Below are 24,486 nucleotides of genomic sequence, written 5' to 3' on the forward strand. Positions count from 1 at the left end.
ATAGGTTGATAAATGCAATATAATTGGGATGTCAACAGTCCCCAAAAAGATCCATCAATGTCATACAATTCCAATGTAAAATGCCAGCAGGATTTTTTGGTACATATAGACTGATTACAAACTTTCTGTGGTAAGGCAAAGGCAAATGAACGAGAATAGCCAAATTAATTTTCGAAAAGTAAACTGGAGGACTAACACCAACTTTAACATTTACCATGCAGCTTCAGCCAACATGTGTTAACGTAAGTGTCCAAGTAAGGATGAATGGGTAAAGAAAACGTGGTGACATACACAATGGGGTATTATTCAGCCATAAAAAGTAGAGTCCTGCCTTTTGCAACAACATGGATGGACGTTGAAGGCTAAGTGAAAGAAGTCAGAGAGAGAAAGGCAAATGCATGTTCTCTCTTACATCTGGAATCTGAACAAAGTCTAAGTCACAGAAATAGAGTTTAGAATGGTGCTTGCCAGGGGCTGGGGGAAATGGTGGTCAAAGGGTACAAACTTCTAGCTATAAGATGAATAAGTTATGGGGATCTAACGTAGAGCATGGTGACGATACTTAATATTGTATTATGTACTGAAAATTAAGTGGCGCAGTGGGTTAAGGACCCAGTGTTTTCACTGCCATGGCTCGGGTGGCTGCTGTGGAGTGGGGTCGAGCCCTGGACCAGGAACTTCCTCATCCTTCAGAGCAGCCAAAAACAAAACAACACACACACACACACACACACACACACACACACACACACACACACAGAGAGAGAGAGAGAGAGAGAAATAAAAGGAAAAGAGAGAAGAACTGAAATGTTATCACCAAAAAATTCTTAAAAACATAATGATGTGAGTGGATACAGTGCTAACTAACCGTATTGTGGTAATCATTTTGCCATATATGTGTATCAAATCATGATATTGAGCACCTGAAACTTTCATGGTTTGAGTCGGTAATACCTCAATAAACCTGGAAGAATGAAAGAGTCTCTGGTTTTTCAAGTGGGATTGCCTTTGCCTTCAAGCTGTATTCTCTGTCCCCTTGACACATCCTCCTCATTCCTTGAACTTTTCCTTACTGCTGACATGACAAGTGAAGCCAGCCTCATTTATACTCTCCCTCCTCGGCCTGGGAACCCAGCATTTAGTGGAGAATGGAATTTGGAAGCTAGGATCTGGGACGGGGTGTACTTATTGCCATTGGGATCTTGCTGCTTCCACATCTACATGTAAGTATCTGTCTACATGTGCACACTTATCTACTGAAAACCAGGCCTTCTCATGGAGAACTTCCAATTCCAGCAGAACACCTCAGAATGTGTTCTGCTTTACTTCTTTTCCATATCAGAAATTCCCTTTTCCAGAAGGGGCAGACGTGGCGCCCACTATCCTCAAACATTTGCTGAGGTGATGAATTCCCAACGTAAACAAGCCATCCCTCCTCCACTGAGGTCCTCCTCACATGCTGCACTGACCCATCCCTTGCCCTTGACCTCCTCACCCCAACTCAAGCTTGAATCCCTGAGCCAGTTAGCCTGCACCCTCGCCCAAACCCAGGGGTATTCTCCTTACTGCCTTGCGCTCTGACTCTGCAAGTTGAATGTCCCTACACGCCTACACTTGTCTTGTCCTCAAGCACCAAGTGGCTTTAGGACTGAACTGCTCAGGCCCAAGAGAGAGGGAAGGAAAGAAATGGCAGAGACGGGGAAAAGGTGAGTATATCCTCATATGATCAGTTAAACAAGGTGAACTGGGCCAAATCCAAGCAATATGATGAAGCCAGTGGGTTTTTTCTCACTGTCTTCCAGCTTCTCCTTCCTGCCCCTCTCCTTTGCCCCAGTCCCTTTCTCATTCCTAAAGCCCTGCCCCCCATCAAGAGTAGAAACGTTATGAGGGGCAGGACTCCCGTATTATAAGTGATGTTGGCTGTTTGGCTGACATTCAGTGTGGATGGTGTCCTCCCTGTGGCTCTACCACTCAAGCCCTCTGTCTCTCATGACGGACTAGAAGGTTTCACCCCTCTTCGGTAATGTCAAGCATAAGCAGGGAGAAGGTGCAAGACACATCTTGGAGCCCCGGGTCCTTCATCTGTGAAACGGGGAGGACCACAAGCTGTGGGACAAAGAGCCAGAGCAGCACCAGACACCAGTTCAATGAGTGCTCGGAGCCAAAGCCAGGGCATCACAGGACTCCTTCTTGAGACCCAGAAGCACCTCAAGTAGATGTCCCCGCCAGGACTGCTGCATCTGCTCCTTCTTCCGCCTGGAATGCTCTTCCTTCAGGTAATCCCATGGCCTTCTCCCTCGCTTTCTCCAGCTGTCTGCGCGATCGTCACCTTTCAGATAGACCTGCCTTTGCCTTTGTTACCCCGAGGAAAACAGAAACATCCTCACCCCATGCCCCTTCCCCTGATCCAGCCTTTTCTGTCTACATTGCACCTGCCACCTTTGATGTGCTCTAATGTGTTTACCGAGCACCTCTATGAAAGGAGAGGCTCTGTCAGTTCTGTCCTGTCCGAAACTCCTAGAACAGTACTCAGAAAACACTTGCTGAGCCATGGCTGGGAATCAGCCCTTTACACTGTTACAGTACACTGTTACACAGGTACTGCCCATGATGGCCATTGGCCCCATTTAATTCATTATGATACATAGTGCAACTCCAGAAGAGAAGTGACTTGCTCAAGACACACAACCAGCACGTGGGGTTCGCGGCTTTGGAATCCTATCTACCAGGTTCCAAACCCCTCCGTTCCTGGACAGAGACTTTAAGGCCAAAACGGTAAGAGACGTTACTCCTGACACCCAAACCCCAAACAGCTGAGATCCTCTACGCCTTTGGACAAAGCCTTCCCAAAGCAGCTCAGAGACTTCATAAGTTGGTAGTCAGAATCGCAAATAGCTCAGACACCTCACAGTCCGGGGTGCACACGCCTACAGAGCAGTCTAAAACCCAGTGACTCCAAAGCTCAGAAAGTGCATACCCAAATATACAAGGCAGACAAAGCCTAAGGCTCTTTGAACCATGGCTCCCAAAATCCAGTTAGATAAACTATTCCGTTCACCAAAAACTCCCCAAAGCGCTCAAAGACATCACATGGACCCAACTAGCATCTATGATGTCAGGCGTAGCGATACATAGCTTCGAACTGCATGACACACGTTACTTCCCAGGGAGAGACACCAAACAAACTCAGAGACCTCTCTCTGGACTTTACGTGAATCTGTGCGATTGACCATGGGGAACCACAAGCTCCAGAATGTGGGCTCGACAAGACTGAAAGAGCTCACGTGAAGACAGCACCGTCACTCCGCACAGCCAGCGACTGAGCCTAACCGCGCTACTGACCGGGGCAGCTACGATACCCCTTCCGGACAGTCAGTAGCACAGACCCGCTCGGAGAAAATGTAGTGTGAAAAATACCCGCACGCGCAAGCGCACGGAAATGCACGCACGCACGCATGCGCAAGCGCAAAGACGCATACGTTCACCTCTCACGCTGCGCTTCAACTCTGCGACCTCGGGGCCCCCCCAAACAGACGGCCAATCGGAACTGGGCAGACGACTACGGAGGGTGGGAGTAGAGGACTTCCGTCGCTGGTTGGGACAACGGAAGAGCAATCTCGCCCTGACCAATCATCACTCATAATCCTTTCCGACCCCTCCCACCGCCTCCGGGAGCCAATCCCTTGCCCCGTTGCCGTCAGCCCCAGCTAGAGGTGACCATATAGAAACGAAGGGGTGAACTTGGAGTAGGTAGAAAGAAGGCTGCATCCTGGTATTCAGTGTGTACTCGTGCTCGAATGCTCCGGGAAGACGGAGAGGATACAATGGGGATGGACCCAGCGGCTCCATGAGAGCCTCCTCCGGGAACTGTGGTTAACGCCCTCCGCAGTGTACGTGAACCCTCAGTATTGGAACACGATGGATTATTCCAGAACGACCGCCTCCTACCCTCTAATGGTACCTTCCGAGTGAATGGTCTTACCTCCGGCCCTGTCAGTGGTACGTCCCATGACAGATGTTCCATCTCGCGCGCCCCTTGGTGGTGTCATCGGGGAACAGCCGATGCAGATGTTAGTGGACTATTCCAGGGTGGTCCCCAAAGGGAGGGAGGGCAAAGTTAGGATTAAAACCTCACAATTCGCTGGAGTCTTGGACCCGGCAAAAAGTCTTGCTAAACAGAAATGTACTTCTTTGTAGTGGCACCAAGCGTTTTCTCTGTGCTGGGCATTGGGCTTGCTTGCGCCTCCCTGGGTAATATAGAATAGGTGTAGTGCGGCAAGCCAGCCAGGGTTCCTCAAGGGGCAGGGGGGAGAAAGGTCCCGACGGGTCTCTGATGTCCTGGTGAGGGGCAGGCCTCTGTCCTTGACTGTGAGTACTAGGGGAAAAAGAGAGCAGGACCTTTGGTTCTGTTAGGAAAAAGGCCCTCTTGGAGTTCCCGTCGTGGCGCAGTGGTTAACGAGTCCGACTAGGAACCATGAGGTTGTGGGTTTGATCCCTGGCCTTGCTCAGTGGGTTAAGGATTCGGCGTTGCCCTGAGCTGTGATGTAGGTTGCAGACGTGGCTCGGATCCTGCGTTGCTGTGGCTCTGGCGTAGGCCGGTGGCTACAGCTCCGATTGGACCCTTGGCCTGGGAACCTCCATATGCCTCGGGAGCGGACCTAGCAAAGACAGAAAGACAAAAAAAAAAAAAAAAAAAGGCCATCTCCCAGTGGTCTCTCTGTCCCTGAGGACGTGAGATAAAGTCCACAGGATTTGTCACCATCCTGTTACCTCTGAACATGTTCCCTGGCAGAATTCTTGGCTTGTCTAGCTATGCCTCCCTCAAGAACTTTGCATCTGTTTATTCATTCCTTACCTCATTCATTCCTTCTCTCTAAAGTATATGTCAAGCACAATTATGGGTGTTGGGAAAGAGAAGAAAAACAACCCTTGCTCTCATGGAGGGTCTATTCTATTCAGCCCCCAAAGGTATGTGATTTGTCAGGTGTTGGTAACTGCTGTGATTAAAATTAAATCAGAATCGTCAAATAGAGAGGAGGGGGCCTATCTAGAAAGAGCAGTCAGGGAAGGTCTTTCTAAGATTGTGACATTTGAGCGGAAACCTAGAGGAGAGGAACATCTGAAAGAGATGCATGCCCCCCCCCTCCCCCGAGTTCGGTACGGGTCAGTGGAAAAGTTCCGGGGTGTAACTCAGTCTGTCATGTGTGAGAAGGTGAGGAGGCTGATTTGGCTGGCTCAGCATGATGGAGGGAGGGGTAGGAGATCTGGTGAAGGGGTAATGAGGGCCAGGTCCTGTAGAGCCTTCTGGGCCATGGTGAGGACTTTGTCTTGAGCCTCCAGAGGCCTTTTTAGCAGAGAATTCCCGTGTGTCTCTCTGAGGCCAGAGGCCCAAGTCGCCCCCTTGAGGAGGTGGAGCTCTTGGTTTACCCCAAAGAAGAGCCCCCTCCCCAGCCTCTCTGGGGAAGCTGAACATGCTTTCCTGGAAGATTATGGAGACTCAAGGGGAATCCCCCCAACTGCTCCCCATGAATATCCATGTCCAAAGATGATATGCTCATGTGGGGAAAAGCAAGGGCCCTCATGGTGTGAGCGAGGTCACACCCTGTCCTGTACAAAAGCACAGGAGGGACAATGTAACAGGCACAGAGAAGACAGAAGGAAAGATAAAGCATTAGAGAGACAGGGACGTAGAAACTATTTCTGGGAACACAGTGTCCCCACTTAATTACCACCCTCGCGTGGGCCTGCAGCTCTGTCACTGGATGTGGTGTCTGCTCTGCAGGGGATGAGAAGCCCCTCCCGAGGGACTGTCTCTAGGGAATGACTCAGCTGCCTGTGTCCTGGCCTCAGTCACATTACCTTGACACACATCAGGGCCCTCTGCCCCTCAGGACAAAGACATGTTCCCGTTATAGGCAGGTTCATGATGTACGCAAGTTTCCCCACCTCCCTTCTAGCCCTTGACTGGCCTCCTGTTGATCTCAGTGCCAAGAAGGGCTTGAGGGGGAAAGAAGAGTGAAGGATCTCTACATTTTTGGTGGGTCCTTGGGTGCAGTGATGAATCGGATGTATTTCCCAACCTGCTTGGAGGCTCACCTGTACTTTCACTACCCCCTCCACAGGGAAGGTGAGAGTTCCATTCCATACATCAGGAGTCAAGCAGGGTGTTTGATCCAGAGACACAGAAACATATCCTGACGGTGAGTCGGTCCCAGGGTCCTTGTTGTCTCAGGCCAAACCTCCCCCTCCCCATACTCCCACAGCCTGGCCTGGGCTGTACTGAGCCTTTCCTGCCTCCTCCCAGGAGCCCAAGTTTGCATCCATTTCCTCCTGTCCTCTTGAGCTGAGAACTCCCATCCACCCTGGCCTCAGGCTCCCCATCTGCTAACGGTGACCTCCTTGTTGGGGGTTGGGCAGAGTAACTGCGTGAATATGTGTACATAGGTTTTGTCCCAGGCCCCCTAGCAAGGGTAGGAGTGATGCCACAATATATTGTCCTTATCCTTATCATTACCGTGGTCTCCTGTGAGGTGTACATGACTGAGGACGTGCCCTCCCTGAGGATGGGGACCCTAAGCTTTCATTTCCATGGTCCCAGGGCAGGCATGGGAGACTCACAGCAAACGTGAGATCTCACGCCTTCTTCTAGGACCTGTGAGAGTGAGGCCCATCCTGCCTTCCTCTCCAGAACATTCTGGATTCAGATACGTGAACAGCTCAGAGAACCAACCCTCTGGGAAAAAGACACCCCCCTCCTAAACAGTTCAGAGACCTCATGCCCTGGTACAGAGTCCCACAAAGAGTGCAGACATCTCACATCCTAGACACCACCCACAAACAGCTCAAATACATTACACCTGTCTGCACAGTCCCCAAGCAGCTCAGACAGTTTTGACTGTGGATGCAGAAAAATTAGGATCCCTCAGACAAGGAGAGGCATTCACCCCCCACGGGTTCTGCAAGGGTTAAGGTGTAAAACCCCTGCAGTTGCTGACCAACAGTGCACTCCGAAGGAATTCCGGGTGAAAAACAGGATGAGGCCCTCTGTGCTCTGGACAAGCAGGCCCTTATTTAGTTATGTGCATATCTCAGGAAGAAGTTCAGTGACCCAAGATTCTTCCATCCACAGAAAAGCGTGAACCTCCTTAACCTTAGCTATCTGATTTTTGTGGTTAACAGGAATCTTTTTACCAATACGCATGCTTGACTGCTAGCATTTTCTAGCCCCAGATCATCTCGGTTTCTCCGCTACCTCTCCAGAGCTAACCGAGGAGCTGTCTCCCAGGCTGTAGTCCTCCGGATGACCCCGAGTAAAACTTAAGCCCACAACTCTCAAGTTGTGTGTTTTGCTTTAAGTGCACACCACTCCAGGCAACAGGTCCCCTTCAGCTTAGAGGCCTCACACACCTCCCCCCAGAGCCTAGAGGCTGCACTCTGGGACACAGAGCCACACATCTCCAGTTCTGGGCTGCTGTGTGGGCAGTGACAGTGAGTCTTTGTTCCAACAGGCCAGGGGAGAGGCCTGGTGTCTGCCATCCCTGCAGTCTTCCATCACCGGCATTTCATTGTGACAAAGGCAGGTTCACTCCAGGGATGAGGAGCACCCTGGGGCTGAAGGTTCTGAAGGGCCGTCCCAGGTCTGGGTCCTGGGCATGGCCATCGTCTGACCCATTATTATCACCTCTGGTCATGATGATACTGCATCCTACTCCACAAGGGGTTTAGGGTAAATCCTAGATTCCCAGCGGGAGACCTGTGGAGCTGGTCATCTCTGCCATCTCTTAGCACCCACTTTGCATACTGGATCCTGGAGATGTGAAGTCTTCCCTTCTCATCGCCTATGTCAACCCCCTTAAATCCCTCTGATCATCCCTGTCTTTTCTCACACTCCCTCTCTTGGTACAACTGCCACAACTCCTCTCTCTCCCCACATTCCTCCCACCAGGCCTCCCCTTCCACCCCAGGTGCCTCTGTAGCCCCCTCCCCCAGCCCCATTCTCAGGACATCAGTTATATCCTCACCCCCATTGAGTCCCTTCACCCAGCACCCAGGGCTTCCTCAGAGGATCCCCTCAGGACCCTCCCTGCTCCGTGCTCCCTGCAAGGGCACAACATTCTACAGGACACTTCTCTCCTGCCTAGACACAGGGATTGGTCATAAAGTCCCTGTTAGGGTGGAATTGAACATCTCTACAGGATCCAGGGGAAATCCAGACCCAGACTAGTAGTCCAGGGCAGTTCCTGCAGGGCTGGAGGGAAAGGGATAGGGTTTCTCAGGAGCTTAGCTGAGTGCCCTGCAGGAGGTGGGATGACACAGTGTAGGGCTGGGTCTGTGAGGACAGGGAAGGGGCCCTGACAGGGCCTGGGGCAGCAGGAACACCAGGACTGCCCGCCCCAGCTGTTGTCCTCATGGGCTCTGGCACCTGGCCGAGCTCTGTCCCACCGGAGTTAGAGGATTAAGCAAGCCACTTACGTGCCCTCCCTGGGCCCAAGTGTCCTCATAGGGACGGGGTGACAGGGTTTTCTTCCAAGAGACCTAGTGAGGATTAATTGAGATGCTACCTAAGAAGTGCTTAGGACACTGCAAATCAGATCACTGACTATCTAAAACTCAGAGCCTGGTGCGTGGGTGCCAGCTGACTCCTAGAGGGACATCACTAAATTGGCCACTGACTGCGGTGCTCAGGGCAGAGGCCCCCACTTCGAGCTCCCGCCCCTCAACCTCAGCATCTGACTGTGTGAGCCTGGGGTCTGGCTTTGGGGCTCTGTTCCTGTACCCAGTGAGAGCCTGAGCCAGGTGTCTCTGGTTGGACCATGCAGAGTGGTCCAGGATTCCTCTCCTCCCACGTCTCACAGCTAATCAACTACCCCCTGGTTGGCTCCCGGTGCATTCAAATCTGCAGGAGATGAGCTTGGCCAAAATGGGACTGGAGCCAACTCCCAGGCTGTCTGAGAAAGTGTGGGGGGTCCACCTAGGATGGGATTGGAGGCTGGGGTACCAAGACAGCGTCCTCCCCACCTCTGTCAAAAGCTAGGGGCTGGTTCCCCTGGGGTCAGGCGGATGTTCTTATCCCTCCATACACAGTACTTGCATTGTTACACAATAGAAGCTCCTCCCCTATGGTACCTCCAGTAGTGGTGCCTTCCAGCCCCGCACCTGCAATGGTACATTCCAGCAGTGGAGCGTTCTGTCCTCACACCTCATCCTCTCCACCATCCCTTCCCCCCTCCGACCCTGACCTCCAGGAGGTGTGACCCGCCGGATGGGGGGCTGTTTCTCACTTCAGCCCTGTGGGTTATTCTGGTGGATTTAATGCAAATGTGGAACTTTACCATAGATCCCAGAAATCTGGAGGGCTTATTAAAACTCTGGTCGCTGCCCCCACCCCGCCCCATCGATGCCCCCCACTCCACCCCATCGCTGTGTTTCTGATTCTGTTAAGTCCTAGGTGGAGCCTGAGAATTTGCGTTTCCAACCAGACTCAGCCCCCTCCTACACAATTAAGTGGAGCCTTTGATCCCAACATCCCTTCACCATATCACTAGTGAACTGTTCCTTCTCTTCTTTCCCTCCCTCCTCGCCCCCTAACACACCCAAATGAACAATCTTATCGCCAGACCCTGAAGATCTTGAAGGGAGCAAAGTTCTAAGCATTCTGTTCACTATAGAAGGGCGTCTGCCCCAAGAATGGTGTGAGAAGCTTGTAACAAGTTTTTCTTCTCCTGCACCTCTGATGGACAGCGTTCAGGCAGCAGCTGTCAAACTGAAAAATCCTTACAATGCTCAGTTTGTGAGGGCAGAGACTTTTTTTCCCATCCAATGTAGTCAGTCTCCCCAGTGCCCAGCACGGAGTAGGCACTCACTGGATGATTGATGAATGACTGAGTTTTGACTCAGAAATCCCACCTAAAAATGTATGACAGGAGTTCCCGTGGTGGCTCAGGGGAAACGAATCTGACTAGTGTCCATGAGGACACAGGTTCGATCCCTGGCCTCGCTCAGTGGGTTAAGGATCCAGCGTTGCTGTGAGCTATGGTGTAGGTTGCAGACACGACTCGGATCCTCTGTTGCTGTGGCTGTGGCACAGTCCAGTGGCTACAGCTCCGATTCAACCCTTAGCCTAGGAACCTCCATATGTGGTGGGTGCGGCCCTAAAAAGACAAAAAAAAAAATGTATAATAAACACATTCAAAGATCTGTGTGTACAAGGAAGGTAGCAGCGATCATGAAAAACCACTAAATGTCCATTAATAGTCAGTGATCATTGGATGATAAGTGAACAGCAATGGGTTCATATTATACCACAGAGCACACCCTGGCCATGGAAAAGGATGAGGGGACCAGTGTGTACTGATCAGAGGCATCTTTTTCAGGGCATGTTGTGGGGGGGAAGGGAAGCAAATGGGGAATGTTCACGGTGGAGCCTGGTGTGTGCATGTGTGTGTGTTGTTGTTGTTGCTGTTTAAGTACGGAGAAATATGTTTGAAAGGAACAACGAAATACCTGTAACTAACCCCAGCCCTAGGCACAGGAAAAAGAATGTGAAGGAAAGGGATGACCTGTGTATTCCATGTACTGATGTACTAATGGAATCTTTCACAGCAACCCCATACTCACCTATTATTGAAGAACTCTTTATAAAACAAAGTTGTGTGGTGAAAACAATACCTGCGCCACAGAGCATTTGTGTGAGGGCATCTGCATGGTGTCCAGGACAGGGTTCTCAAACTCACATGCCCCAGAGCCAGGCAGTTAATGTGCACAGGAGAACCCAGCTCTGGGGAAGGTGAGGAAGAGCAGAACATGGTAAATGTTCCCTACCAATCAGCTTCCGGAGTGGGTACAATAGAGAAGATGGGACTGGTGCAGACCCCAGACCCTCACGACAACCTCCTCCTCATCATTAATAGTGGTAGTTGCCAGAATAGCAACAGCTATCCTGACAAGACCTCAGGAGTTTCCCTCAACCTCTTCATCTCAGCGCGCGCGCGCGCGCACACACACACACACACACACACACACACACACACACACACCTCATGATAAAGATAACAGATCCTTTTAACACAGCATTCGGGAACTAGTTAAGACTTACTTAGGAACTGGTTTTGCCCATGATGAATGAATGGGTTTGGATTTACCCTCCCACTGTAAATAACTAAAACTTTGGAAGTGATGGCTTTCAAACCATGCAGGATGTTGATGTCTGAGAGAAGGGGGAAAATGAGGTGAGCATTACAGTTTCCCCCAGCTTACTTCCTGGAGAGAGTTTCCAGACATCGGTGCAGGGAGAGGAAAGCTGAACAGAGGCCAGAATTTCTCCCAGGTGAGGAAATAGAGTTTAGCATTCAGGGAAGCCAAGGAAGCTAGAACTCCTAGAGCAGAGGACCAGAGAAAAGAGAGCTGCATGGACAGGGGAGGGCTGCAGATAGAAGAGAGAGAAAGAGAGAGTGAGCAAGGATCTGGAGTTCTGCAGAGGGTTCCCTGGGACTCTCCTGCTAAATTCAGGCTGGGAAAAGAACCACCAAAAAGGAGTGGGAGTACAGAGCTCTCAAAAGGATAGAAATAGTTTATTTTCTCACCTACCAGAAGTAAGAAAACCTCAAAATAGTTAAGGTATTGGGTAGATTTCTCAGCTAGTTTTTACCCCAGTCGTTAGGAAAATTCGTTCTTGACTAAAAACTATTCTGGTCCTATCTTAATAATGCTTGAGAGCAAGACTCAAAGGGATAGAACTCTTTCCAAGTAACTTAACTATGTCCTGGGATGAAGTTCCCAGAATGTAAAGAAATTACTATTAGTGTAATTACATAATTCAGAACCCAACATGAGAAAATTCACAATGTCTGGCACCAATAAAAAATTATTAAGCATGCACTGGAAGAGAAAATATAACTAATAATGAGGAGAAAAGTCAATCAATAAAAACAGACTCAGAAATAACACAAGTGATACAGTTAACTGACAAGGATATTAAAAGAGCTACTATAAAAGTATTGTACATGTTGAAGAAGATAGAAGGAAGATTAAGTTTGTTAATAGAAGACATGAAGTTATTTTTAAAAGATCCAGATTGAACTTCTAGGGATAAATACACATGGTCTGAGGAAAAAAAAAAAAAAAAAACACTGGAAGAAATTCACAGGAGAAAAGACTAGTGAACTTGAAACATAATGAAATTCTTAAAACATCCAAAATGGAGCACAAAAGGAAAAAGAAAGCTCCGTTAAAAATGAATGAAGCAGAGTGCCCACTGTGGCTCAGCTGTAACGAACCTGACTAGTATCCGTGAGGATGCAGGTTTGATCCCCAGCACCACTCAGTGGGTTAAGGATCCAATGTTGCCTTGAGCTGTGGTGTAGATCTCAGAGGTGGCACAGATCCTGCGTTCCTGTGGCTGTGGCTGTGGCTTAGGCTGACCTAAGTCACCTAGCCTAGGAACTTCCCTATGCCATGACTGTGGCCTAAGAAAGCATACCAAAAAAAAAAAAAAAAAAAAGAATTTATTTATAAAAACAGAAATAAACACATATTTCAGAATCAAACTTATGATTACCATTGGGGAAACCACGGTGGGGCAGATGAATTAGGCTGATGGGAATAACATATACACACTACTGTATATAAAATAGATAATTAGGAGTTCCTGTTGTGGTGCAGCGGAAATGAATCCGACTAGGAACCATGAGGTGGCAGGTTTGATCCCTGGCCTCGCTCAGTGGGTTAAGGATCCGGCGTTGCCATGAGCTGTGGTGTAGGTCACAGACACGGCTCGGATCCTGCGTTGCTGTGGCTGTGGCGTGGCCAGCGGCTACAGCTCCAATTGGACCCTTATCCTGGGAACCTCCATATGCCGTGGGTGTGGCCCTGAAAACACAAAAAGCCAAAAAAATATAGACAGATAGATAATTAACAAGGACCTACCATAAAGCACAGGGAAATCTACTCAATAGTCTGTAATAACCTATATAGGAAAAAAGAATGACTATATGTATATGTGTAAGTGATTCATTTTTCTGTATGTCTGAAAATAATACATTGTAAGTCAACTATACTCCAATAAAAATTTTTAAAAAGGCATTATCACACTGAAAACATAATCTAAATAATTACAATGGAAAAAAAAGAATGAATACCTATCTCACACCATATGCAAAAAGTAACTCAAAATGGATCAAAGACCTAAATTAAGAGCTAAAACTATAAAAATCTTGGAAGAAAATGTAGACCTAAAACTTCATGACCATAACATAGGTTCCTTAGGTATGACAACAAAATCACAAGTAACAAAAGAAAAAATAGATAAATTGGACTTCATCAAAATGAAAAATATTTATGCTGCAAGGGACACCATTAGAAAGTGATAAAGCAACCCATATAATGGGAGATTTTTTTGTAAGTCATGTATCTGATATCTAGATTGCAGAGAGAACTCCTACACTAATAATTAAAAGACCCATAGGAGTTGTGGTACCACAGGTTAAGGATCCAGTGCTGTCAGCAAGTTGCTGCTGTGGTGTGGGTTCAATCCTTTGCAGGAACTTCCACATGCTGTGGGCATGTCCAAAAAAAAAAAGAGCCCAGTTTTCAAATGGGCAAAAGATATGAGTAGACCTTTCTCCAAAGAAGATATACAATGACCAATAAACACATGAAAAGATGCCAACATCTTTAGCCATCAGGGAAATGCAATCAAAACTATGTGAATGACCGCATCATATCCACTGGAATGTTGGTGAGGATGTAGAGGATTGGAACTCTCATCCACTGCTGAAAATGTAAAATAGTGCAGCTGCTTTAGGATACAATCTGACAATTCCTCAAAGATTACATATACAATTACCATGTGACCCAGTAATTCCACTCCTAAATATATACCCAAGAGAACTGGAAGTATATATCCACATGAAAATTTGTACACAAATGTTCAAAGCAGCATTATTCATAAAAGCCCAAAAGTGGAAAAAACTCTAATGTATATCAACTGATGAATTGATAAATAATATATGGTATATCCAGTCAATGGTATATTATTCAGCAATAAAAAGAAATGAAATAATAACACATTCTACAACATAGATGAACCTGAAAGCATTATCCCAAGTGAAAGAAGCCAATCACGAAAAATCACATATTGTACAATTCCACTTACATGAAATTCAGGAATTCCTCTTGTGGTTTCGCAGTATGAGCCCGACTAGTACCCATGAAGATGTGGGTTCCATCCTTTGCCTCATTCATTTTATTAAGGATCCAGCATTGCTGTGAGCTGTGGTGTAGGTCACAGATGAGGCTCAGATCCCAAGTTGCTGTGGCTGTGGTGTAGGCCGGCAGCTGCAGCTCTGATTAGACCCCTTAGCCTGGGAACTGCCATACGCCACAGGTGAGGCCCTAAAAAAAATCACATTTATATGAAATTCCAGAACAGGACCGTTGATAGAGATGGAAAGTAGATTAGTGATTGCTTAGGGATGAGGTAGAAGGGGGACTCATGTGCATAGGTTTTTTTCCCTTTGGAGGAGTGATGTAAATGTTCAGAAGTTGTGATTATTGCATAGTTCTGTGAATATAATTTTAAAATTTAATCGTATCTTTAAAACAATAAATAGTATGGCATGTGAATTAAAACTCAATAAAGCTGTTGTTTTTTAAAGGACATGATAGGATGTTTGGGGTGACAGTAATGTTTGCATCTTGTGGTGGGTTTTTTTTTTTTCTTTTTTTTTAGGGCCGCACCCTTGGCATATGGAAATTCCCAGGCTTGGGGTTGAATCAGAGCTACAGCTGCTAGCCTGCACCACAGCCACAGTAACGCAGGATCCGAGCCACTGATCGAGGCCAGGGATTAAACCCGAATCCTCACGGATACTAGTTGGATTTGGTTCCACTGTGCCACAACAGGAACTCCTTGTGGTGGTATTATAATTGAGTGTATATATTGGTTTGAACTCACTGAAGTGTATGCCTAAAATGAATGCATATTATGGAACGTAAACTGTACCTCAATAAAGTTTTTTTTTTTTAGAGAAAAAAGTAATAATATGGTAAAAGATATTCCATACAAATACTAATATAAAGAAGCCAGAGTGGCTATATTAATATCATAAAAAGTACTCACAGACTTTGAAAAACTTATGGTTTCCAAAGGAGATAGGTTGGGGGGGTGAGTGGAATGGGCTGGGGGTTTGGAATGGAAATGCTATAAAATTGGGTTGTGATGATCACTGTACAATTACAAATGTAATAAAATTCACTGAAATAAAAAAATTTCAAAAACAAAACAAAAAAGTAGAAAAGTATTTCAGAGTAAAGGATGTTACCAGGGATGCAAAGGGCTATTTTGTAATAATGAAGGAGTCATCAGCAGGATATAGCAATTCTGAACATTTATGCACCTAATAATAGAGCTTCAACATACATGTAGCAAAAACTGATGGAACTAAAATGCAAAATGTAAAAATTCATGATTACAGTTGAAGGATTCAACCCATCTCTCTTGTAATCTATAGAACAAGTAGACAAAAAAAATTAATTAGAACATAAGAGTTGAAGAACACTATCAACCAACTTTACCTAACTGATATTTATAGAACACATCATCCAACAACAGAGTAGACATTCTTTTTTTTTTTTTTGGTCTTGTTGCCTTTTCTAGGGCTGCTCCCGCAGCATATGGAGGTTCCCAGGCTAGGGGTCCAATCGGAGCTGCAGCCAGCGGCCCACACCACAGCTCACAGCAAAGCTGGATCCTTAACCCACTGAGTGAGGCCAGGGATCGAACCCACAACCTCATGGTTCCTAGTCAGATTCGTTAACCACTGAGCCACAATGGGAACTCTGAGTAGACATTCTTTTCAAGTGCACACAGCCAAGATAGGCCATAGTACTGGGTTTAATAATGGCCTCTAAAAAGATGTCCAAATCCTAACCGCCAGAACTTGTGAACATGGCCTTATTTGAAAAGAAGGTCTTTGAAGATGTAATTAAGTTAAAGATCTCAAGATGAAAGATGAGATCATGCTGAATTTTGGGTATACCCTAAATGCAATGACAGGCACCCTTATAAAAGAAAGGCAGAGAGAGATTTGAGACACAGAGAGGAAGGCATTGCAAAGGCAGAGACAAAGGCTGGAAGGAATGCCAAGGAATGCCAAGGATTGCCAGGAGGTACCAGAAGCTGGAGAGAAGCATGGAACAGATTCTCCCTTAGAATCTCCAAAAGGAACCAATCCTGCCTACCCCTTGATTTCAGACTTCTGCCCTCTATAATGTGAGAGAATAAATTTCTGTTGTTTTAAGCCATCAAGCTGTGGTAATTTTTTATGGCAGGCTTGGGAAACAAATGCAACCATATTCTGGACCATGAAACAAATCTCCATAAACTTAAAAGATTCAAATAATACAGAGTATTTTCTCTCAACACAATGGAATTAAATTAGAGATAAAAATTTCAAGGTATTCGCAAAATATGCAAATATTTGGAAACATAACACTACTAAATGTTGTGTCAAAGAAGAAATAAAAAATGGGAATAGAAAAATTTTCAGCTTTATTGAGGTATAATTGACAAATGAAATTGTAATATATTTAAAGTGTAAAACATGGAGTTCCTGTTGTGACTAAGCGGTAACAAACCCGACTAGCATCATGAGGATGCAGGTTCGATCCCTGGCCTCGCTCAGTGGGTTAAGGATCCAGCATTGCTGTGAGCTGTGGTGTAGGTCACAGAGGCTGCTCAGATCCAGTGTTGCTGTGGCTGTAGCTGGCAGCTGCAGCTCCAATTTGCCCCCTAGCCTGGGAACTTCCATATGCCAAAGGTGCAGCCCACAAAAGCAAAGAATATGATAATAAAAATAAAGTGTAAAACATAGTTCTATATGTGTACATTATGAAAGTATCCCCACCATCACATCCATCACCTCACATATTAACTTTTTTGGGTTGTGGGTTTTTTTGTGAGAACATTTAACTTCCACGCTCCTAGCAAATTTCTATTATATAATGCAGAATTATCAGCTATAGTGACCATGTTATACATTAGCTCCTCAGACCTTATTCATCTTATAACTGAAAGTTTGTACCCTTTTACCAGCCTCTCCCTAGCAATCACCATTCTACTCTCTGTTGATGAATTTAACTTAAAAAAAAAAATTACACATGTAAGTGATACCATCCACCATGCCTTCAAAGTTTATCCATGTTGTCGCGAATGGCAGAATTTCCTTTTCTTTTTTTTTTTTTTTTTATCTTTTCCAGGGCTGCACTTGCCAGATTCCCAGGTTAGGGGTCTAATCGGAGCTGTAGCTGCCAGCCTACACCACAGCCACAGCAACTCTGGATCCGAGCTGCATCTTCGACCTACATTACAGGTCACGGCAACTCCAGATCCTTAACCCACTGAGCAAGGCCAGGTATCAAACCCGCAACCTCATGGTTCCTTGTCGGATTCGTTAACCACTGAGCCACGATGGCAACTCCCAGAATTTCCTTATTTTTAAAGCTGAATAATATTCCTGTGTGAGTATGAAAATACCACATTTTCTTTATTCATTCATCTGTTGACAGATAAGTTGTTTCCATACCTTGGCTATTGTGAATAATGTTTCATTGACATGAGTGTACAGATTATCTCTTTGAGACAGTGATTTCATTTCCTCTGAATACATACTCCATAGTAGGATTGCTGGATCATATGGTAGTTCTTTTTTTGTTGTTTTTTTTTTTTTTGTTTTTTTTTTTTTTTTTTTGCTTTTTAGGGCTGCACCCTTGGCATATGGAAGTTCCCAGGCTAGGGGTCGAATGTGAGCTACAGCTGCTGGCCACAGCCACAGCAGCGCGGGATCTAAGCTGTGCCTGTGACCTACACCAGAGCTCACTGCAAAGCCAGATCCCTGACCCACTGAGCAAGGCCAGGGATCAAACCCGCATCCTCATTGATACTAGTCAGATTCGTTTCCACTGCACCACAACAGAAATTCCTGTAGTTCTATTTTTAATTTCTTGAGGAAACTCCATACTCTTTCCCATAGTGGCTGCACCAGTTTACACTCCCATCAACAGTGTACAAGTGTTCCCCTTTTTCCACATCTTCGCCAACAGGTCTTTTTTTTCTTTTTATAATATGTCTTTTTTTTTTCTTTTTATAATAGACATCCTAACAGGTGTGAGGTGATATCTCCTGGTGGTTTTGATTTGCATTTCCCTGATGATTACTTATGTTGAGCATCTTTGAAAAACCTACAGCTAACATCACACCCTATGGAGGAAAAACTGAATGCTTTCTCTTTAAGATCAGCAACAAGACAAGAAGGTCTGACCCTACTTCTATTCAACATTGTACTGGAGGTTCTAGCCCTTGCAGTATAGTAAGAAAAAGAAATAAAACATACCAGATTGTATAGAAAGAAATAAATCTATCTTTTTTGCATATAACATTATTGTCTATAGAGAATCCTAAGAAACATACCAAAAAAACTACTAAATGAGTTTAGCAAGGTTGCAGGATAAAAGGTCAATATTCAAAACCAAATGTATTTCTATAAACTAGCATTAACAATTGGAATTTGAAATCAAAATATCATTTATAATAGCATCACAATATATAAAATACTTAGGAATAATCTGATGAAAGATGTGCAAATCCTGCATGCTGTGCATTACAAAACATTACTAAGAGCAATAAAAGATCTAAATAAAAGAAAAAATATCCTATGTTCACAGACTGGAAGACTCAATATTGCTAAGGTGCATACATTGACAAGCCAATTCTAAAATGTATATGGAAATGCAAAGGACCTAGAATAGCCAAAATAATGTTTAAAAAGAACAAAGTTAGAGGACTTACACTACTTGGTTTCAGGCTGCAGTAATCAAGACAAAGTGGTATTGGAGTAAAGATCAGTGAAAAAGAAGAGAGTCAAGAAATAAGCCCATACATAAATGACTAATTGATTTTTAGCAAAGGTATAAATGCAATTCAATAAGGGAAAGAATAATATTTTCAATAAATGGTGCTGGAACAATTGAATAGCCATATGAAAAAAAAATTTGAATTTTGAACACTGCCTCAAAACATGTACAAAAATTAATGCAAGATGGATCATAGGCCTAGATGTAAAACTGAAAATTACCAAAATTTATTAAAGAAAAGTTAGAAGGAAACCTTTTTTTTTTTTGCTTTTTAGGACCACACCTATGGCATATGGAAGTTCCCAGGCTAGGGGTCCAATCGGAGCTACAGCTGCCAGCCTACACCACAGCCACAGCAACATCAGATCTGAGCCACATCTGTGACCTACACCGCAGCTCACAGCAATGCGGGATCCTTAACTGATCAAGGCCAGGGATCGAACCCGCAACCTCATGGTTCCTAGTTGGATTCGTTTCCACTGCACCATGACAGGAACTCCGGAAGGAAACCTTAATCACCTTTGGGTTGGCAGGTATTTCCTAACTAGGATTCAAAAAGCATGGATATAAAAGAAGCATTGATAACTTGGACTTTATCAAAACTAGAAATTTTTTCTTCAAAAAGAGGCTGCTATGAAAATTAAAAGGCAAGCCACAGAATGGAAGAAAAATTTTTGTAGAGCATATATCTGATAAAGGATTGTGGAGTTCCCTGGTGGCTCAGTGGGTTAAGGAACCCACAGTGTCACTGCTGTGGCTGGGTCACTGCTATGGCGCAGGTTTGATCCCTGGCCCAGGAACTTCCGTACGCTGAGGGTGTGGTAAAAAAAAAAAAAAAGTTGATAAAGATCTTGTATTCAGAATATGTAAAGAACTCTGAAAACTCAGTAATAAGAAATCAAACAACCCAATTTTTTAATGGACAAAAGATCTGAACAGATACTTCACTAAAAAAAATACGCAGATGAGAAATAAGCACATGAAAACATGTGCAATAGCATTGGTCATTAGGGAAATGCAAATTAAAGCCATCATTAGATGCTACCATACACTTATTAAAATGGCTAAAATTTAAAAGACTGAACATTCCAAGTTTTGGCAAGGATATGAAGGAACTGGAATTCTTATACACTGCTGGTAGGAATGAAATGGTACAGCTACTTTGGAAAACAGATCTAGCAGTATCTTACAATGTTAAACATATACCTACCATATGATCTAGACTTCCCATTCCTGTGTATTTACCCAAGAGAAAAGAAAGCATATGTCCATACAAAGATGTGTGCGCAAATGTTCATAGCAGCTTTAATTATTATAATAGACACAAGTGGAAACAAACCAAATATCCATCAACAGGTGAGTGAATAAAGAAACTGTGGTATATAAATACAATGGAATACTACTCAGCACTAAAAGGAATGGACTATTGACACACAACCAAAAAGATGATCTCAAACTAATTATGCTGAGTGAAAGAAGCCAGACCAAAATAAAAGAAAGAGAAGAAAACATACTGTATGATTACATTCATATGAAATCTAGAAAGTGCAAACGAATAGATTATTAGACTTCAGGATGTGGGATGTGAAAGAGAGGGAGGAGTGAAGAATATCTCTAAGAATGAGTCCAGAGCAACCAGAAGGATGGAATTGCCAACATGGTAAGAGAAAGACTGCAGGAGGAGCTGGGTTTAGGGGTAAAGTCAGGAGTTTAGTTTTGGTTTTGGTTTTGTTGAGTCTGAGAATGCCTATTAGACTCTCAAGTGGAGATGCCTACTAGAAAGCTGGATATGAGAAACTGGAGATCAGAAGGGAAAACTGAAGAAGTTACTTGGTAGCCTAATGGTTGAGGATTCGGTATTGTCATGGCCATGGCTCAGATTTAATCCCTGGCTCAGGTACTTCTGCATGCTGCAGGCACAGGAAGAAGAAGGAGGAGGAGGAAGAAGAAGAAGGGAAGGAGAAGAAGAGAGAACTGGGCTGGTGAAAATTTGGAAGTCTGACTCTGGGACTTCCAAGCATAACCACCAAAATATATCATTCCCTGAATGTTGCTGTAGCTTCTTCACAGGCCTCCCTGACTCTTGCTCTTATCCCCCAGCCAATCCATCTTCCCTGCCCACTGTTGGAGGAATCCTTCTAAACTGCAAAATAGGCCTTATGATCCCCTTTCTTGAAAAGTAAAGAGGAAATGAAGGAGGAGGAGGAGAAGAGAAAAAAATTTCCTTAGTGTCCCAGTCCCCTAAGGGATAAAGTCTCATCTTCTTAACCCAGCACCCTAGGATTTCTGTGTGACATATTCTTTGCCTCACTAATTTACTCTACAACTTTATTTTCCCCCCTCCACCACTAAATGCAGTGCCCTCTGACCCAGACTTCCCAAAATGGTAGAAGTTCCTGGCTCCTCACCGTGTTCTCCCCCTGCCTGGACTGGAATCTATATATATATATATCCCCCTCTCTTTCTCATAGGATAATAGGGTGAAAAGGTAATAGGGTGAAAAGGATGGGAAGGAGGATGCAAATAAGGTACAGGGCATGGGAGAGTGACATTTCTCTGGGTATAATTTTTTGTATGGTTTTGACTTTTAAAATCATGTTACCCTCCTACACTGTTGGTAGGAATGTAAATTGGTGCAGCCATTATGGATAACAGCATGGAGGTTCCTTAAAAAACTAAAAATGGAGTTACCGTATCATCCAGCAATCCTACTCTTGGGCATATATCCAGAAAGGATGAAAACTCTAATTCGATGAGTTCCTGTCATGGCACAGTGGAAACGAATCCCACTAGGAACCATGAGGTTTCGGGTTCAATCCCTGGCCTTGATCAGTGGGTTAAGGATCTGGCATTGCTGTGAGCTGTGGTGTAGGTCACAGACATGGCTCAGATCTGGCGTTGCTGTGGCTGTGGCATAGGCCGGCAGCTGTAGCTCCGATTGGACCCCTAGCCTGGGAACCTCCATATGCCGAGGGTGCAGCCCTAAAAAGCAAAAACAAAAACAAAAAACCCCTCTATTTCGAAAATGCACCCCAATGTTCATAGCAGCACTATTTACAATAGCCAAGACATGGGAGCAACCTACATGTCCACTGAGATGAATGGATAAAGAAGATGTGGTACATATATATACAATGGAATACTACTCAGCCACAAAAAGGAATGAAATAATGCCATTTGTGGCAACATAGGTGGACCTAGAGATGATCATACTAAATAAAGCAAGCCAGACAGAGAAAGACAAATGCTGTATGATATCACTTATATGTGGAATCTAAAAAATGATAAAAAAGAAATTACAAAACAGAAATAGACGCACAGACACAGAAAACAAACTTATGGTTACCAAAGGGGGAAAAGGAGAAGGGATAAATTGGGAGTTTAGTATTAACAGATGCCCTCTACTGTATATATAATAGATAAACAATAAGGACCAACTGTATAGCACAGGGAACTATACTCAATATCTCATAATAACCTATAATGGAAAATAATCTGAAAAAGAATGTATACATGTATAACTGTCACCTTGCCATGCACCTAAAACTAATACAACATTGTAAATCAACTATACTTCAATTTTAAAAAATCATGTTAATGTTTTATATAGTCAATCAGTCAACAAGTATGGGGGAGAAAGAAAATGAAATACAAATATGAACAAATGAGTCTATTTCAAATGAATAACATAACTACAGTAAAGGAGAAAAAAATTATAAACAAATATTAAACCTAAGTTAGTAGCTTTATTTTTCACAGTAGTAGGTTGGCTGTTCTGAAACTACTACATGCATATTGATTGAGCAAATAAGTAAATATATTGTGGATAATGAGAAACAGATTTCTCACTGTCAGAGAAGGGAATTAGAAATGCAGAAAAGGGTGGGGAGGCCAGAATGAATCTTGTGGTTTGAGATTAGAATTGGAATACCATTATGAATTCAGGATTTTAAGATGACACAGAGATTTCATAGTTAGATGGATAGATAGACAGGTAGATGGATGGATGGATGGATAGCTAGATAGATAGACATGTTTATGTGTTTAAAACTATATACGTATACACCAGCTCTGTCCACTGAGATGGACTAGAAGCAATGACCCCTAGTTGCAGCAATGGTCACACACTAAGTGCCCCTATCTTGGTATCTCTACCGGAAGGAACCAAGGCTGGATTCTTGGAGAAATGGCTGGTTCCAGAGCTGGGGCAGGAAAAGTACAAGACGCGTCTGGAGCATCTTGATGTTCCAGAAAGTAAGTAAAGGCTCAAAAGATGATAGGCATATCAAAAGGACACAAAAGCAAGCTTGAAAGGACTCCCCTTGTCAAATTCTAGGACAATTTGGGAATCAAAATAAACAAAAGTGTAGCCGTTTATGAACCATTGGGTAAAATAAGAATTCACAAACCATATCACAAAACTAAATGAATGAATAAAGGAAGGAAGGAAAAAAGACAGCTATTCCTCATTGTAGAATGTGAACAAATAAACGTAGAAGGAAAAATAGAATTAGAAAATCACCATTTGGCAACCACCGTAGGAATAATTGTTTCAGCCAAGTGCAGTGAGATTGAGAGAGCGAGCAAACCATGGCTTATTGTTCCATATACTTCTGTGTTGTTTGAGCATCTCACGAGTGTGCATGTTCTCATGCATCACCTGTGTAATTAAAAATATGTTTATTCTTTTGACATGCTGAAGGACAAGTGTTTGTCACTGTCAGTGCTTGCTGCAAGATAGTGGGAGATAAATAAGTCGCACTGAGGCAGCACCCAGGAGCACTGTCTCCTGAGAGACAGAGATAAGAGCAACAGCTCTAATTAACTGTAATACCGAAAAAATACACTAGAACATGGTGATAAGTGGGATCACTCGTGCCTGAATACCTCAGCACAGTGCCAGGAATATAATAAGCATTCAGTGGGAGCTTCCATAAGGCGTAAAACAGCATATCCAGTCAATACCCTTGCACAAGAAAGGGGGGCATGCAAAGTATAAATATGATCTATAAATATACATAGGTACATATATAAGCATTTAAGTAGATACTTATATTTTCAAAAAGCAGTATTGGAAGGATAAACCAAAAACAAGTTTTAAAAAGTGATCTATGAGGGAGAGGGTGTAACAGGATGTAGGGAGGATGGAAGTTATGTAGTTTAGACTATATGTTGGAAACATAAAAATGTTTTTACCTATTCAAAAATTTAAATTCAGTTAAAAATTTAAAGCAATCCCTAAAAACTGGAAAATAAACTGGAATGAAAAGCCCTAACTATATCACATTCATGACATAGCTTACAAAGATAATATATTATTTCCAGCAACTTTAGAACACCGTGTTTTGAATGTATGCCCTTAATGGAATATATTCCAAGGACAAATAGAACTGCTAAGAAATCTTAGACCTCTTACAGGGTCTAATTGCTGGTAGAAATATTGGTTTTTATTACTTTACTGCAAAGAAGCCATTATATAAATGTTGTTAGGAACCAAGATTTTCCCACTTTTGAAGTATAATATTTTTAAATTGCATAACCACTGGAACACTAATTTTCAATTGGAAATATCAATAT

At 44.1% G+C, this 24,486-nt stretch overlaps 1 protein-coding gene and 1 long non-coding RNA gene across 5 annotated transcripts in view; one reads left to right on the forward strand and one right to left on the reverse strand.

The window, feature by feature from the left end:
* Nucleotides 1–24,486, reverse strand: part of LOC146394607 (uncharacterized) — a 30,955-nt gene continuing 6,469 nt past the window's right edge. The window contains exon 3 of the mRNA XM_085007992.1: nt 1–4,375. Coding sequence (XP_084864118.1) covers nt 4,080–4,375 — 296 coding nt within the window. The 3' untranslated portion in view covers nt 1–4,079. The remainder of the gene's footprint in view (nt 4,376–24,486) is intronic.
* The window catches only part of LOC102157934 (uncharacterized), a 24,951-nt gene continuing 4,155 nt past the window's right edge, over nt 3,691–24,486 (forward strand). The window contains exons 1-4 of one of the 4 annotated variants that reach the window (XR_014835485.1): nt 3,691–3,999; nt 6,123–6,200; nt 7,509–9,152; nt 14,729–15,288. This is a non-coding gene — a long non-coding RNA (uncharacterized LOC102157934). Of the gene's footprint in view, nt 4,000–6,122; nt 6,201–7,179; nt 7,318–7,508; nt 9,153–14,728; nt 15,289–18,149; nt 18,281–24,486 lie in introns of those variants that run through there. The other 3 variants (XR_014835483.1, XR_014835484.1, XR_309220.4) reach the window with 3 other exon arrangements.

This window comes from Sus scrofa, chromosome X, assembly GCF_054392235.1.
Source record: "Sus scrofa isolate SSC_HxYL_T2T_F1_AM1 chromosome X, Sscrofa_HxYL_maternal_Yorkshire_Landrace_v2.0, whole genome shotgun sequence".
In the NCBI taxonomy this organism is placed as follows: domain Eukaryota; kingdom Metazoa; phylum Chordata; class Mammalia; order Artiodactyla; family Suidae; genus Sus; species Sus scrofa.